Source organism: Momordica charantia, assembly GCF_013281855.1.
Source record: "Momordica charantia cultivar OHB3-1 chromosome 5 unlocalized genomic scaffold, Mcharantia_2.0 BLBB01000005.1, whole genome shotgun sequence".
Classification (NCBI taxonomy): domain Eukaryota; kingdom Viridiplantae; phylum Streptophyta; class Magnoliopsida; order Cucurbitales; family Cucurbitaceae; genus Momordica; species Momordica charantia.
Genome location: NW_028275163.1, coordinates 13,668,594 through 13,683,809, shown reverse-complemented (window position 1 = coordinate 13,683,809; position 15,216 = coordinate 13,668,594). Strand labels below are relative to the sequence as shown.

The window sequence follows — 15,216 nt, the reverse complement described above, 5'->3', positions numbered from 1 at the left end:
ACAAGAGGACATAATCGAGACTGAAGTTACTAGATGTGAACCTACAGTTGAGTGTCCAAATGAAGATGAAGTCGTTGGAACTCAAATAGTTCCTCTTATGGTAATACATATAGATATTATTTATATTCATTCTTTGAAAAGATACACAATCACTTAACCATTATATGCATATAAATATGATATTTTCAGGTACGTGCCGATCAACCTCGTATTGAGGAAATAACAGACGAAAAAGTAATACTCGATAATGTGGACGATAGAAAAGGGAAAAGGAAGGAAAGAGAAGAATCTGAGGTATTGAAGCCTTTATTAGTCTTATCTCTTCAAATGATATTCTAATTTGAATTAGGAAAAATGCTAGAGAACGAAATCCCAATAATTGAAAGATTGGAAAAATTGAAAAGGGGTGTGGGAAGAGTAAAGAATGTGTCGGGAATTAAGGGGAAGAAGAAAAATGATGATACGATCAAAGAAACGATGATTATGGTAATTCCCGTTTTCTTTTAGGTAGAATTTTTTTTAAGGGATATTGATTATATTAATCTTTATTGAATTACAGAATGTTTAGAAATTTGGACGCAAGGAAAAAGGAAAAAAAGGAATTATGATAAAGGTAATTTTATTGGTCAAAATCGGGCAGATGCGTATGAGGTATGTATTATATATCCATGTACTATATTGTAAGTAACCAATTATATTTATATGCATATATTTACATTTAGGTTTATATTATGTTCAGGCGGCCCTATTGTTACTTCCGAGGGATAAGTGGTTAAATAGCATGAAACTTCAAATATACTCAAAGTTAGAAGTGTTGGAGAATATTAAGGACGTACTGTCAAGAAAACATCTAATAAAATTTAGAAATACATGTTGTGGTAGTTTCTTAGACGTTAAGATTAAAAAATATCATCTCCAACTGGTTAGCCACATAACTAGAAGACAATGTAGCACTTTCCCTAGAGATTGAATTAATTTCAACTTTGAGGGCAAGGTGGTTCATTTTGGATTACGAGAGTTTGAGGCTATAACTTGTCTATAATGTGAAGAACTACTTTCTGTGGACTTCAAAAAACTGAGTGGGAGATTCCTGAATAAATATTTCAACAACTCAACAATTTCTGTGAAGAGGGCAACAATAAACACTTTGTTTAATTCAAGGGATGTAGTGAAGAAGAAGGACAAAGTTAAGATGACACAATTACTTTTGTTGTCAAATTTCTTGTTGGGTAAACAAAGAGCAGTAGGAATTGAAGTTGAATATATCAAGCTTCTTGATGACACTGAACAATTTGAGACCTATCCGTGGGGACGGGTTAGCTATAACTCAACAATAGATTCTATAAAGAAAGCAATCAAAAACCCACATGCATCTGTTGTGGGATTCTCTGGAATGCCGTTAGCATTGCTTATTTGGGCATATGAATGCATACCATTGCTTTCTTCGGGGAAAACAGAATATGCCAAACACGTATCTATTGATATACCAAAGATGGTAAATTGGGAGGCGAACGCACAATCGGAATGGCGGGATCTAGCAATTAGAGTTTTTGAGATTGAAGAGGTATTATAAATGCATAATTTTTAAACTTTTAGTTTTGTTTTCTTTATGTACATATATTGATGACTATAATAATTATATGTTAATTTTAATGCAGTTTGAGTTTCCAAATATGTTCGAAGAAGAAGATGATGCACACACAAGAGTTTTTGAGGAAGGTGAACCATCAAATATGAATTCATCACGTTTTGGATCGAAAGAAAGCTATATTCCTCCATTTTTTGAAGAGTTTAAAGAGATGGTATTAAGTAGTCTCGAGAACATGAATTGTAAAATCAATACACTGTTTTCTGAGATTGAGAGTGTTAAACGAATAGTGAATGAGAATATAGCCGTTATCAGAAAGGATGATAGGAACGGAGATGGGGGTGAGGGTGGAAGGGATGATAACAATGGTGGTAGTGAGGGTGGTGGACAACATGTTGAAAATTCATAAGAAGATCAACAAAAAGACAATGGATCAAGGGATAGTGCAGCTACACTACAACAAATCTAGCTTTTAATGACAGTCAAAAATAAAAACATGGAGTAAACAATGACGGACAAGGAAAAAACGTGCTTAAATTTATAAAGAAAAAATAATTAAGTTTTAATGGCGATTGAAAACCGACATTATATTAGACATTTTTAATGTCGGTCAATAACCGACATTAAAGTCTAGCCCCTTTTCACCCTAATTTCCATTTGTAACCCAACATTTTTCACACTTATTCCCTCTCTTGCTATTCTGCCTCCCTCGCCAAAGAGCAACCCATGATTTTGCACCTCTCCCTTACCAAACGAACGACGGCGACTCCAGCTTTGCAAACGGCCGCGACCCTTGACCCCAGGACTTGAAACAACAGCAACTGGCGGCGATTTTGCGAGCAGCAGCAGCGTCTGGTGGTGATTTAGCGAGCAGTGCAAGGCAACTCTCGACCCGTCAACCCCACAACGTGAAGCAGTGGCGAGCGACCTCTGAAAGTGCGAACGACAGGAATCCACGACGCTAAGCAGCAATAGGTTCTTCAATGGCAGATCTGAAGGCCGATTTCGAAATTCTTCAGGCCGGATAATTTTGTTTTTGGTCAATCTTGTGCTGGAAACAGTTGGGCCAAAAGGCACCACACTGAAGGCACTGAGCTTATTGAGCTTTTGTTTCTCTAAACATTTGTGTGATTTTGGGTTTTTGTAGGGTTTCAAGTGTGCCATTCTCTAGGAGGTGGAACTGGATCTGGGATTGGTGCTCTTCTGATTTCGAAGATGAAGAATATCCATGAAATCTAAAATCTAGAAGTGTTTGGGTTATTGATTCCTTGTCTCATTTTGGATCCTGTGGTAAGTTACTCTGAAACGTTTTCGTTGTAACTATCGTTACGAAATACACCTGATAATATCTACATTATATGAACCGATAACATAATTAGATTTTGTGTTAACATGTCGATTTTTAAGTTCCACCAGGAGATCCATGTTGTAATAATAATTGTTGACACCTCAAGAATTTTCAAAGGCTTAAAAGTGACAATAAAAACTTGATTCATTTCCTTCTGATCATTCTACAAAGAAATGAAATTCGGTTTTGGGAATTTATAGCTTCGTCACGGCTGCATTTGAGTTGTTACATTGCGAAATCATACTAAATTTCTGCAAGAGATTCTATCCCCTTACGGGGTATTTGATTTATAGTGGACTAAAGTCAGTTCTATTGGATTTTTGTGGCAGGGGTCTGGAGGGATTACTATTATAAAGTAGACTGGTCAAGCACTAGTTCATGGAATTTATGAAGAACTTATTAATTCAGGACAGTGCAATATGGTCTCCGTAGGCTTTTAATTAAGTCGATCAGGTTTCCAGTATCAAATTTTGGCTTATAATTATTCTTTTCTAGATTTTTTTATTTTTATTTTTATTTTTATTTTTTTTGTTTGTTTGGTTCCAAGTTTGCATATGCTTTCATTCTAGAGCCTCAAAATTGGCAGAGTAGTTGTTTTGCACACAATAACCTTCTGAAAGATATTAACAGTTGTTTGATGCTTGGCTTTTGATTAATTTTCATAAAATATCTGAATTCTTCCAAGTATTTTCTCCCACTCTAATTTGTAAGAACGTTTGTTTGAGCCCCGAAATTGAATGAACTCGGACATGATTTAGATCGGTATGCTCAGGACGAGCTATGGCCAACGGTCCCGCACCTTTCCCTGAACACTTATTGAAACCTGCAAAACAAAGTTAGCACTCCGACGAGCAAGTTAGTTCTAGTACGAGCTAACTTACCGAGTTTACTTAGGATTGCGTACCTTGCATTTAAGGCAAAGGTTTCTATTTATAGAAACTGGGCCCGACAGGGGTTCTCACAAACCCTAAAACCGCGGCGTGTTGTCGGGTACGGGAGGAACACTGTTACGGACTTTGTATTAGCTCAGCTCGGCACTATAGGTCCTACCCTGACTACCGACCTAAGTATTTTGGAGCTGCTTTCTCCATTTCACTCGCGTGTTTAACCAACTCACCTTTTCGATCATGACACGTGGCAGGCCAGGATTCGCCTCCAACATTGGCCCTCACTTCGGCGGGGCGGAGGTCGGCTCGGCGAAGTCCTCCGAGCTAATTGGGGACGGGTCTAATCCACGCGTGCATGTGTGACGTCATGGATGTCGTCAGCCCTAGCTTCTGCTTCGGGTACCCAAACGTCGTCGTGGGGACAGCTTGGCGTGGGTGGATCTTGTCCGTTGATCCCTTCTTGATCGAACGGCTCTCGTGCCTCCGGGCTGTCCTATAAAAGGCGAAAGTCTTTCACTTTTCACTTTTTACTTTTCACTTTTGAGTTTTCGTGTACCTCGGCCGTTTCCAAGTCAGGTACTCTCTCCCTCTTTCTTTAGATCGTTCTTTTAAATCCTCCCAGTCAGGTCTGGCGATGAGTAGCTCGTTTAGGGATTCGTCGTCTGGGTCTTCTAGTTCCTCTAGTTCAGACGACGTTTTAGGAGATCCGACTTTAGCTCCTACCTCAAGGAACCCTTACGCCGAGGATAGCTCGGCAAACCCCAACATAGCTTTAACCTCGGGAAACCCTGACCTCGGCCCTGTAGTTGAACTTCCTCGTTCATCTTGCTCGGTAGGTAGGCTGGCCGAGCTCCGCAAAACTTACTCGATCCCCAACTCCATAGAGCTTAGGGTTTCTAACATCGGGGAACACCTCGACGACCCTCCCCCGGGCTTCGTCAGTTTCTACCCCCAGATGTTCCATAGGGGGGTTAGACTCCCACTCCACCCTTTTATACAAAGGTTTCTTAGCGCAGTCAACCTCGCCCCAGCTCAGCTCTCCCCTAATGGATGGTCTACCGTGCTCGGAGCCTACGTCCTGTGGTGGGTCCTCCGAGACGAGGATGAGGACAGGCTCACGGTGGACCAGCTCTTAGCGACCCACACCGTCAAAGCCTCCAACGAGGGAGAGGGTCGGTACTACCTCTCGGCTCGGCGGAACATAGGTCAGCTGATCAGGAACCCCTCCTCTAACAAAAATTGGAAACAGTGTTGGTTTCTCGTCTCTGGTGAGTGGCTTCTGAGGGACAAAAGGGGTGAGCCGACCTGCCAAGTCCCAGTAGAGTTCGGGGACGTAGGTGAGTGTCTTAGGCGCGAGCTAGGGGGTGTGTTTTTTGTCTTCTTAACTCGAGCGACCTCGTTGCTAACGTCGGCTTGTTTTGCAGCTTTTCCATCCCCCGTTCCGAGGATCAATAACAAGTCTTGGGAGATCATCAAACGAGCCCAAGGTCGGAGACTAAAGTACGCGCTGTGGCGTGAAGCACTCGTCTCAAACTCCCACCTCTTCTCCAGCGGCCTCAGTCCTCACGATCAACCAGACGAGCTCAAGAAGCTCCCCAAACCTCGGCAACGCAGCTCGCAGAAACGCAAAGCTCCTGAAGGTAACTTCTTCTCGGCACCTCAACTCATTCAACGGAAGTCTCTGAATTAACCTCGTCTTTTTTGCAGGAATGGCTTCCAAATTCCTCACACTCAGCAGTACAAAGCAGCAGCGAGCCTCGGCCTCGGTTGCTCCGCCGGCGCCCCCCCAAGTTCGTCATCGCACAAGCAGCGTCGACGTCCCGGCTCCAGGGCTGGCCAACTTGGCGAAGCTTCAGGCCCTCCAAGCTCAGCCTCTACAGACTGTCGCTGGGGGTGAGGGATCGTCCACCCCTCTGGTGAGGAAGAAGCGAGCGAGGGATACGCTTCCCTCCGAGGAGGTCAACTCCCGATCTCCGCCTCCCCCCATCGTGGTCGACTCAGAGGAGGGGTCGCTACATGGTCGGGGTCATGGCGCCGAGCTCCCACTCCTTTCAAGCTCGCTTTCTCCCGCCTCAGTATTCACGAGGCCGCGACGAAAGTGAGGTCCTCGAGCTCTCACTTGGCGAAACGAGCTATTCAGGCGCCCAAGGATGCTGCGGAGGCGGTGAGAAAGACCATAGCTCTTGCTGCGGAGGTAAGCTCGTGCCTACTCTTCGCGCCTTGAAATTTTTTCTCTTTCCCGATCTAACCTTGAACTTTTGCAGCTGCATTATCATGCCTGCCTCTCGGCCTCGATGATGAGCTTAGAGCTCGGCGGACGGGACTTGAAGTAGGAGGAGACAACGCCTCCTATGAGCGGAAAATCTCTGAGCTCCAGGCCGAGGTTGAAAAGGCGCGAGCTGAGAAAGAGGTCGAGGCCGATAGGTCGAAAGCCTTGATAGCCCAAGCACGCACCGACCTGAAGAATGCCCGGGGCCGAGCCGAGACTGCAGAGAAGGGCTGGAATGAGGCTCGACAGAACTTGGCGAGCTGGGCCTACTTGGAGAAGAGAATCAAAGAATTCCCCGAGTTCGACGGCCTAGCTCGCGATATGGCAAACAAGGGCTTCTACTACGCCATCAACAAGCTTGACATTGCCTGCTCGGAGGACGCCATCGCTGCCGTCAAGCAAGAATACGAGTCCATCTGGGTGGAGCGACCTGCTGAGGCCGATAAAGAGGCTGAAGTTGCTGGTGCCAGCAAGCCCGTCGACCCTCCCCAGGAGTAGATCGTCTCGGCCTTCTGTTGCTTCTCGCTTTTCCTCTCTCTCTCTTTTTTTAATCAAATCTGTACTGAGCCGAGGCATATATACCTCGGCTCTCCATTAAACTTTAGTTTAAATGAAATGACGTTGTTTTGCTTAGATCCGAGTTATTCTTTCCGAGGTCCTTATACTTGTTGAAATTTAATTAAACCTTAATAATACCTCGGCTCTTCATCAAACTTTAAATTCAATGAAAACAAACTTCGTCCGAACTTGAGTTGTTCTCTCCGAGGTCCCTATACTTAGAGAAATTTAATTAAACTCAAACTTCAATTTTAGTTTTGGCCTCGTTGTCTGAGTTTCTCAAGTCTTAGTAATTTCTTACTTACACAACGGCTTACGAGCCAAACACTTCAGCTCGGCGGTGTGCATTTGGGATAACCAGGTCCCTACGAGTTGACCATTGCTTCGCGCGTTTGTATTATTGTAGGTCGTTTAGCATAGGTCATACCACGTAGTCTTCCTTGGCCCCCATTTGACGTAGCTCGGTAGTAGTAGGCGACGCTAATGGATAAAGTCAAATTTTGCACAAGTCATTGGAGATCAGCTTTCATTAATGAATGAAATTTTACACGTCGGATTACGCACATTTCACTGATAATAAACTCGCAAATGCTCGGCATTCCATGGGTGAGGGAGTTGTCTCCCGTTTAGGTCGGACAGCAAATACGCTCCAGGTCGGAGTATTTTTAAGACTCTGTACGGGCCTTCCCAGTTCGGCTCGAGTGCTCCGAAATATGGCATTGCCTTCTTGAGGACGAGGTCGCCAGGCTTGAACGTTCTGACTTTTACTCTGGCGTTGTAGTACCGAGCCATACGGTTCTGATATTCTACTAGCTGAAGTTGGGAGTGAGATCTTTTCTCCTCGAGGAGGTCAAGATTCACGAGTAGGGCTTCACTGTTGGCTTGCTCATCGAAATTCTCAACTCGGGGCGTTGGCATGCCGACTTCCGCAAGGACAACAGCCTCCGACCTGAAGGCTAGGCCATATGGCGTCTCACCAGTAGATCGGCGGGGTGTAGTTCGGTAAGACCACAATACCTCTGGTAACTCTTCTGCCCACCGACCTTTCAGAGACTCCAGCCTCGTCTTCAAACCACACTTGATGATCTTGTTGATGGCTTCAACTTGCCCATTAGACTGTGGATGGGCAGGCGACGAGCTGAGGTGACGTATGCCGAGCTGTTGACAGAATTGATTAAAACGAGCACCGTCAAACTGCTTTCCATTGTCAGTAATGATAGCGTTCGGTATACCGAACCGACATATTATGCTCTTCCATACAAAGCTGACGACCTTTGCCTCAATATTGGATGCCAGAGGTTCCGCTTCCACCCACTTGGTGAAGTAATCTACAGCTACTATGGTGAATTTCAACTGTCCCTTCCCCGTCGGTAGCGGGCCGATCAGATCTATTCCCCATTGAGCGAAAGGCCAAGGGTTTGAGATCGGCGTCAGCATCTTCGGGGGTTGCCTCAAAATGCTCGCGAAGCATTGGCATTTGTCGCATGTTTTGGCGAACTCCTTGGTGTCGCGCTCAATCGTCGGCCAGTAGTAGCCCTGGCGGACGACCTTCGCGGCCATGGACCGAGCTTCTCCATGGTTTCCGCAAACCCATTCATGAATCTTGCGCATGACATACCTTGCCTCTTCCGGGTCAAGGCATCGCAGTAGTGGTAGGGAATATCCTCTCTTGAAGAGCTTGCCTTCTTGCATCAAGTAGTGAGTAGCTTGGCGTCAGAGCTTCCTGGCCTGTCTCGGATCGACGGGGACAGAGCCATTGACCAGGAAGTCCTTAATTGGGTCCATCCATGTAGGCTGAGCTGACTGGATCTCCAATACCTCAGGCTGGTCGATGGACGACTCAGCAAGTATTTCAACTGGAATCGTTCTCGGTAGATCGGTCTCGTATGCCGAGGCCAGGCGAGCGAGTGCGTCGGCGTTGGAGTTTTCGGACCTCGGCACCTGTCGAATGACATAGTCCTCAAACTGGGCGAGGAGCCCTCGAGCTTTGGCTAGATACCTCTCCATACGAGCTTCCTTTACCTGGTACTCCTCGGTGACCTAATTGACAATCAGCTGGGAGTCGTTGAGAATCAAAAGTCGCTTCACGCCCATCCCCCTGGCGACCTTCAGTCCATTTATCAGTGCCTCGTACTCGGCTTCGTTGTTGGAAGCTCGGAAGCTAAACCAGAGTGCGTACTCAAACCGAAGGCCACCGGGGCCGAGGAGCAGCATGCCTGCGCCACAACCTTTCTCATTGGACGAACCATCCACGTAGAGTGTCCACTGGTCACGGACATCGTCCCCTTACCTGGGTGGGGTTAGCTCGGCAACAAAGTCTGCGGCGGCCTGACCTTTCAACGCCGTTCTCGGCTCGAAGGCGATGTCGTGCTCACTGAGCTCTAGCGCCCACTTCATCACGCGACTCGACGTTTCGGGCTTGTAGAAAATCTGCCTCAAGGGGAAGTTTGTCGGAACGATTATTTTGTGTGCCTGGAAGTATGGTCGTAGGCGTCGCGCCGAGGTTACCAAGGCTAGGGCCAGCTTCTCAACATAGGGGTAACGTGCCTCGGCCTCGGTCAATGATTTGCTCGTGTAGTAAACAGGGCTCTGCCGCCCTTCCGCCTCCCTGACAAGTACTGAGCTCACTGCATTCTCCGACACTGCTAGGTACAGGTAGAGTACATCGCCAGGCAGCGACTTTGACAACAAGGGAGCCGAGCTGAGGTATTGATTCAACTGCCGAAGCGCAACTTCGCAATCGTCGGTCAATTCAAACCGACTCTTTTTCCTTAGTATTTGGAAGAAAGGGTGGCACTTGTCCGTGGAACGAGACACAAAGCGATTCAAGGCTGCCAGTCGGCCGTTCAACCTTTGCAGCTGTTTAACATTCCTCGGTGCTTCCATCTCGAGGACTGCCTTTATCTTGTCCGAATTTGCTTCAATTCCGCGTTCGTGGACCATGAACCCGAAGAACTTTCCTGACGAGACCCCAAAGGCGCACTTGCTCGGGTTGAGCTTCATCTGATACATCCGAAGCACGTCGAAGGCCTCTGCCAGGTCGGCTAAGTGGGAGCTCGTCTGCTTACTTTTTACCAACATGTCGTCTACATATACCTCCATGTTGCGTCCAATCTGCTTGGCGAACATCATGTTGACCATCCGCTGGTAGGTCGCCCCGGTATTGTTTAGACCGAAGAGCATGACGTTGTAGCAATACAGCTCTTCGTCAGTGACAAAGGCGGTATGTTCTTGGTCAGGCACATGCATCTGAATCTGATTGTACCCGGAGTAGGCATCCATGAAGGAGAGGAGCTCATGCCTTGCCGTTGCGTCGACGAGCTGATCTATTCGAGGTAGGGGAAAACTGTCTTTCGGGCACGCTAGGCTCGTAAAGTCAATACAGACGCGCCACTTGCCGTTGAGCTTTTTAACTAAAACTACATTAGATAGCCACGCGGGGTAATGAACTTCTCTTATGAATTTAGCTCGTAGCAATTGCTCGACTTCTTTACAAATTACATTGCTTCGCTCAGCGTCGACAGGCCGACGTTTTTGCTTCACAGGCCTATAGCTAGGATCTACATTAAGTTTATGCACCATTATACTTGGGTCTATGCCCGGCATGTCGTCATGAGACCATGCGAAAACGTCGGCATTTGCTTTCAGAAAACCGACGAGCTCTTCTTTCACCTCGGCCCCCAGTCTGCTGCCGATGCTGACCTGCTTTTCTGGCCCCAGCAGCGGGACAAGTTCTAGCTCTTTAGCCGGGGTTCCGTGGCTCAACTCTGACTCCTCGGCATATGGCTTGGGCGCGCTCGTGACCACCGCACAAATGGCTGTTCCCTTCATCGCAGCGGCGTAGCATTCTCTGGACGTCTTCTGCTCACCCCGGACTGTCGCAACTCCGGCCGAGGTGGGATACTTCAAGACCTGGTGGTAAGTAGATGGAACTGCCCCGAGATCATGAATTAAGGGCCGACCAATTATGGCGTTGTATGCAGAGCTCCGATCTATCACGACAAATTCCGCAACTTTAGTCACTTGTTGATCTCCCTCGCCAATGGTAACAGGGAGCAAGACACATCCTTCCGCGCTGACTGACTCCCCTGCAAAACCGACCAAAGGTGTCAGGCTAAGCTTCAAGTGCTTCCTCTCCCACCCTAGGGCCGCGTAGGTTGAAAACGATAAGATGTTGGCCGATGCTCCACCGTCGATAAGAACTCTTCTCACCTTCACGTGATCTATGAGTGGGGCGATTACTAAGGCGTCGTTATGGGGCATGTGCACTCCTTCGCCGTCTTGGTCGTCGAATAAGATCGGCATCACAGGCTCCTTGGGGTACAAGGTACAGACCTCGTGTGCTGCTTCCCGAGCCAGAGCTTCTCTTCTGCCCCGACTGTCCCCCACTCGGGCCCCCATGGATGGTATTTATAACGGCGGGACGATCTTCCTTCCGTCTCGGCGGGGGCGATTTCTCTCGCTTGTCCTCCTGAACCGACCCCTCTGGCTCCGCCCTTTCACGCCTGCCGACGTATTTTTTCAGGTAACCCCTCCGGATCAGATCCTCGACCTACTCCTTCAAGTGGAAACAGCGTGAGGTGTCGTGGCCATGATCCTTGTAGAATCGGCAGTAGAGCCGCTTGTCTCGTTTCCCTGGAGGTCGCTTCTGGGGCTGCGAAAAGCGCCTCCAGGTCGGTGTCTTCGGCCGCCGCGTAGATCTCCGCAATTGTGGCATTCAACGGAGTGAACTTGTCGAACTTCGGCCCTCGACGGTCTGAAGGGGCTTTCTCGTCTCGACGACCTCTATTCTTACTGTCGTCGGTCTGCCGAGACGAGCTCCAACCATTGCTGCGCGGCTTCTTGAGAGGAGGGGACCTTTGGTCTCGATCATTACCACGGTTGCTCCGCCGAGCTCCATTGGCCTTCCACAATTCCAAGTCGTCGATGTACTGGCGAGCTCTAGCGAGTATCTCGTTCAGGGAGGCCGGCGGTCGACTTTCGAACTCTATCGTCAGGTTCCTGTCGTTCAGACCCGTGGTGAAGTACATCATGGCGATGTCATCAGTGCAACTTACCACTTTGACATGCTCGTCCATGAACTGAGCGATGTACTCCGTCAAGGATTCATTGTCCCGTTACTTCACTGTTCCAAGGTGAGAGGGTGGCAACTTCAACAACTGCCGAGCTGAGAACTGGTTGATGAACAACCTTCTCAGCTGTTGATAACTGTCGATGGATCGTGGCTTCAACTGTCGGTACCACAATCTTGCTGAGCCTTCCAAGGCTATTTGAAATGCTCGACACTTCATGGCGTCGCTCGCGGCAAGGAAATCCATCTTCCCCTCGAACACCTCTACGTAGGAGATCGGATCTCCGACCCGTCGTAAGAACTCATGACCGGAGCCTTGAACCTCGGTGGAATAGGTGCGTCCAGGATCGCTTGGGAGAAAGGTGGTTCCTCTTGCTCGGCCACGCGATGTGGGTCTACAGGCCTGCACCACTGCTTAAGATCTTCTATCTCTTCTGAAACTGATCCCGGAGGAGGTCTACTTCAGACCGAAACGAATGGTCGGCGTGGGAGGACCTCTCTTGAACGTCGACCATTGGGCTTTCCTCCTCATCGTCAACCAAATACTCCCGATCTTCGGGTGCCACTACTCGTCGCCTCGGTGTCTCGGCACCTCGGCCCTGATGGGCATTGGAGTTATCGAAAGATGCCAAGGGAGTCCGGATTGGTCGGATCCTCGGGCGTCGGCCCTCGACCCGATCGTCCTGCCGAGGGTTGTCGTGCACCTGTGCTCCCACGGCACTGCCTGTCCTCACCCGTTGTGGCTTTCGAGAGGGTGTTCCAGCTCGTGCCTCCCTGCGAGGTCGAAACTGATACTCCGTTCTTTGGGTCGGATGCATCGGTCCCTTTCCTCGGATGAGATCCCTGGAGACGGAAGAGCTGGACACCTCGCTGCCTTTCTCGATCGCCTCGAGCCTCGCCTTGACTTCCGTGAGCTCGGCGATCAGATTGGCTACCATGACGGGGTCCACGCCTGCCCCGGCACTTGCCCCGGAGGGCGCACCTGTGTTTCCCCAACCGTGGAGGCGAGGTGCACGGGGCGGCAACCTGTTCCTCTGAGGTTGCAGTGGCGGGCACTGATCTGAGGCGAGGTGGAAGTCCCGGACTGCTATTGGATCGGATGTGGCCGGCCGACCTCCATTCTCCTTGACCTCCCCCGCCTGGGGTCGTTGTTTGATGACAGGAGTCCCACGTGAGTCGAGGATGGGCTCGGGAAGTGATTGTAACGCCCCGCGTTCTCTGACTCGTTTATTCTAAGAGATAAACAGTGTCTTTGGATTTTTCCCTAAGCTGATAACTTTAATTCTTCGATCTTCTAACTTTGAAATTCTATTTTTTGGCTAAATTATAATTAAGCTTAATTTCATTGGATTAAGATAATTTAAGTTCTCGACCTGTGTAGGAGATTTTTTTTAGTTAAATCTTAAATTCAGGGGTTTTAGGATTTTCCTTCATAAATTATACTTTTCTTTGAATGATTATTCTTGGGTCTTAGAGTTGAAGTTAATTATTTTATCTCGAATTATTGTGAGTTTTATTTTAACAACTAACGTGAGATTTCGGGTTTCTTGTTTTGGGCCGTTAGAACTATTTGAAAATATAATTCTAGTTTCCTCTAGCCCATGGGCTTTCCATTGGAATTGGGAGTTGGGCTTTTCTTTTTTAAAACTAATTAAGAGGATTCTTTAGAAAAAAAAATTGGGAATGTGGGTTTTTTTTTTTGGTTTAAATGTAAAATAAATAAAACAAACAAAAGAAAAGGAGATTAAAACAAACCCTAGGTCTTCTTCTTCTTCTTCTTCATCCCCACCCAAGCTGACAGCCCCCCCCCCCCCCCCCCCCCAAACTTCTTCTTCTTCTTCTTGGAGCATTCCAGCCGGCGGCTCCTTCTTCTCCAGCGAAGCAGCACAGCAGCAGCAGTGAGCTCCACGCTGGCGTCCTCCCGCAGCAGCTCGCGGCGGCGCACGAACGACGGTGTCCGATTTCCCATGGCGGCCGCGTTCCTCAGATCCGCGACGACCCACGCGATTTCAGCCCCATCTGAACGGGTCTGTTGGAGTTCGACGGTCGGTGACAAGCTCGGGTCGGATCCGGCAGCGCAACAACATCTCCACGGCGGTCCCGACGACCTGCTGCTACAACCTCAACCCCGGCGACGTGCGCAACTCCCAACGGCTGCCTTCGACGAACAGCAGCTCCGGCGACTCGTTCTTTTTGCAATCCGACGCGAACAGTAGCAGATTCACGAAGACGTCTTCATTCCGATACATTTTGGCATTGACCCACACCCAAACGAAGCTTGATTTGAGTTACCCATCCCCTCCGACACTGTTTTGACGTCGACCCACTCCTTACCCAAGAGGTTTTATGGTGAGATAGTAGGTATCAGATCATCTAAACTCACTTTCGATGCAAACTAAGTGTTTCTAACATGATTTCTAATCAAGTTTGGTTTGCTTTTGGATTTAGGAACCCTTCGGTGAACTTGGTAGCGCATTAGAACTTTGTTGTAAGTAGTTTCTTACTGGAGGGATTGGTTGTTGTGTGCTGATATGATATGGTTGTTTGCTCGTGTGCCCATGTGTGATACTTGCATGTCGCTTGTCGTTGTTATCATTTAGTAAACGTCATTGTTGATAAAACCGTTGATATATCTTGGGAAAAGTATGTGGTTGTGTGAATAAATTGTAGCCAGGTAATCCTGGATGACTATGATTGAAGTGCTATTATGTTCTAATTGGTTTTCATGATGAAATTTGTATACTGGTACTATAATATGTTGTTTCGAAAGCGTATTGAATATTTATGAGAAATCGGTTGTGTTTGATATATGCTGGGTATTTATCAATTATATTTTGGTTAAGTTGTGGATTGTGCTTTTTCTGTGAACGATGCCTGCTGGAGCTGTTGGATCATGTTGGACTATTTTAGATTGATTGGCTTTTACATCTGATCATTTTGGTGTATCGCATATTGGACTGTTATGAGATTGTTGATGCATGAGGCATGACGTAGTAGCAAGTAGGACTCTTATGAGAATTTTGGGACATAACAAAGTAAGTAGCACGGGGGTGGGTGTGTGCGTTGATGTGTGTTAATAGAAATTGTTCTTGCTGATTTTACATTATAAACATGTTTCTCTTATTATTTTAATTGTTGGACAGGTTTGTGAGGTCGATGCTGTTATTGTAACTTGCGGTTATTTTATGTATTGGATATGTATATGACTGGTATTCATGTTTGTTGTCCGCAACTTTAGGAACTTGTTGATATTGTATGGTTGGTTGGAAGTGATTAGGATTTGTTATGTTGTGAAAAGCATGTTATGTGAAGAATGTCATAGGGTTGTTTATTGAAGCTTTGTGTGCGCTATGCTGTGAGCAGGTTGGTTGTTGTCAAACTTTGTGTTATTGAAACCCGTGATGCATTGAAATCTTACTAGTGGTTGTGTTGTTGTTGGGCTTTGTGGTGGTTGGTGTTATTGGGGAAGTAGTACTGAAATCCTGGTTGGAGGCT

At 47.3% G+C, this 15,216-nt stretch overlaps 1 protein-coding gene across 3 annotated transcripts; it reads left to right on the top strand.

The window, feature by feature from the left end:
- Positions 1-2,034: 2,034 nt before the first annotated feature.
- On the top strand, positions 2,035-8,351 carry LOC148211369 (uncharacterized). 3 transcript variants are annotated; one of them, XM_088124141.1, is made up of 5 exons: positions 2,035-2,878; positions 3,266-3,389; positions 5,248-5,463; positions 5,531-6,017; positions 6,088-8,351. In XM_088124141.1, the coding sequence occupies exons 4-5, from the start codon at positions 5,840-5,842 to the stop codon at positions 6,588-6,590; spliced, it is 681 nt and encodes a 226-aa protein (XP_087980267.1). In that variant the 5' UTR covers positions 2,035-2,878; positions 3,266-3,389; positions 5,248-5,463; positions 5,531-5,839; the 3' UTR covers positions 6,591-8,351. The 3 variants fall into 3 exon arrangements, with proteins under 3 accessions (XP_087980267.1, XP_087980266.1, XP_087980265.1); XM_088124140.1 differs by lacking the exons at positions 2,035-2,878; positions 3,266-3,389; positions 6,088-8,351 and adding an exon at positions 4,458-5,160 and having other exon boundaries at positions 5,531-5,925; XM_088124139.1 differs by lacking the exons at positions 2,035-2,878; positions 3,266-3,389; positions 6,088-8,351 and having other exon boundaries at positions 4,458-5,463; positions 5,531-5,925.
- The last annotated feature ends 6,865 nt before the right edge of the window (positions 8,352-15,216 follow it).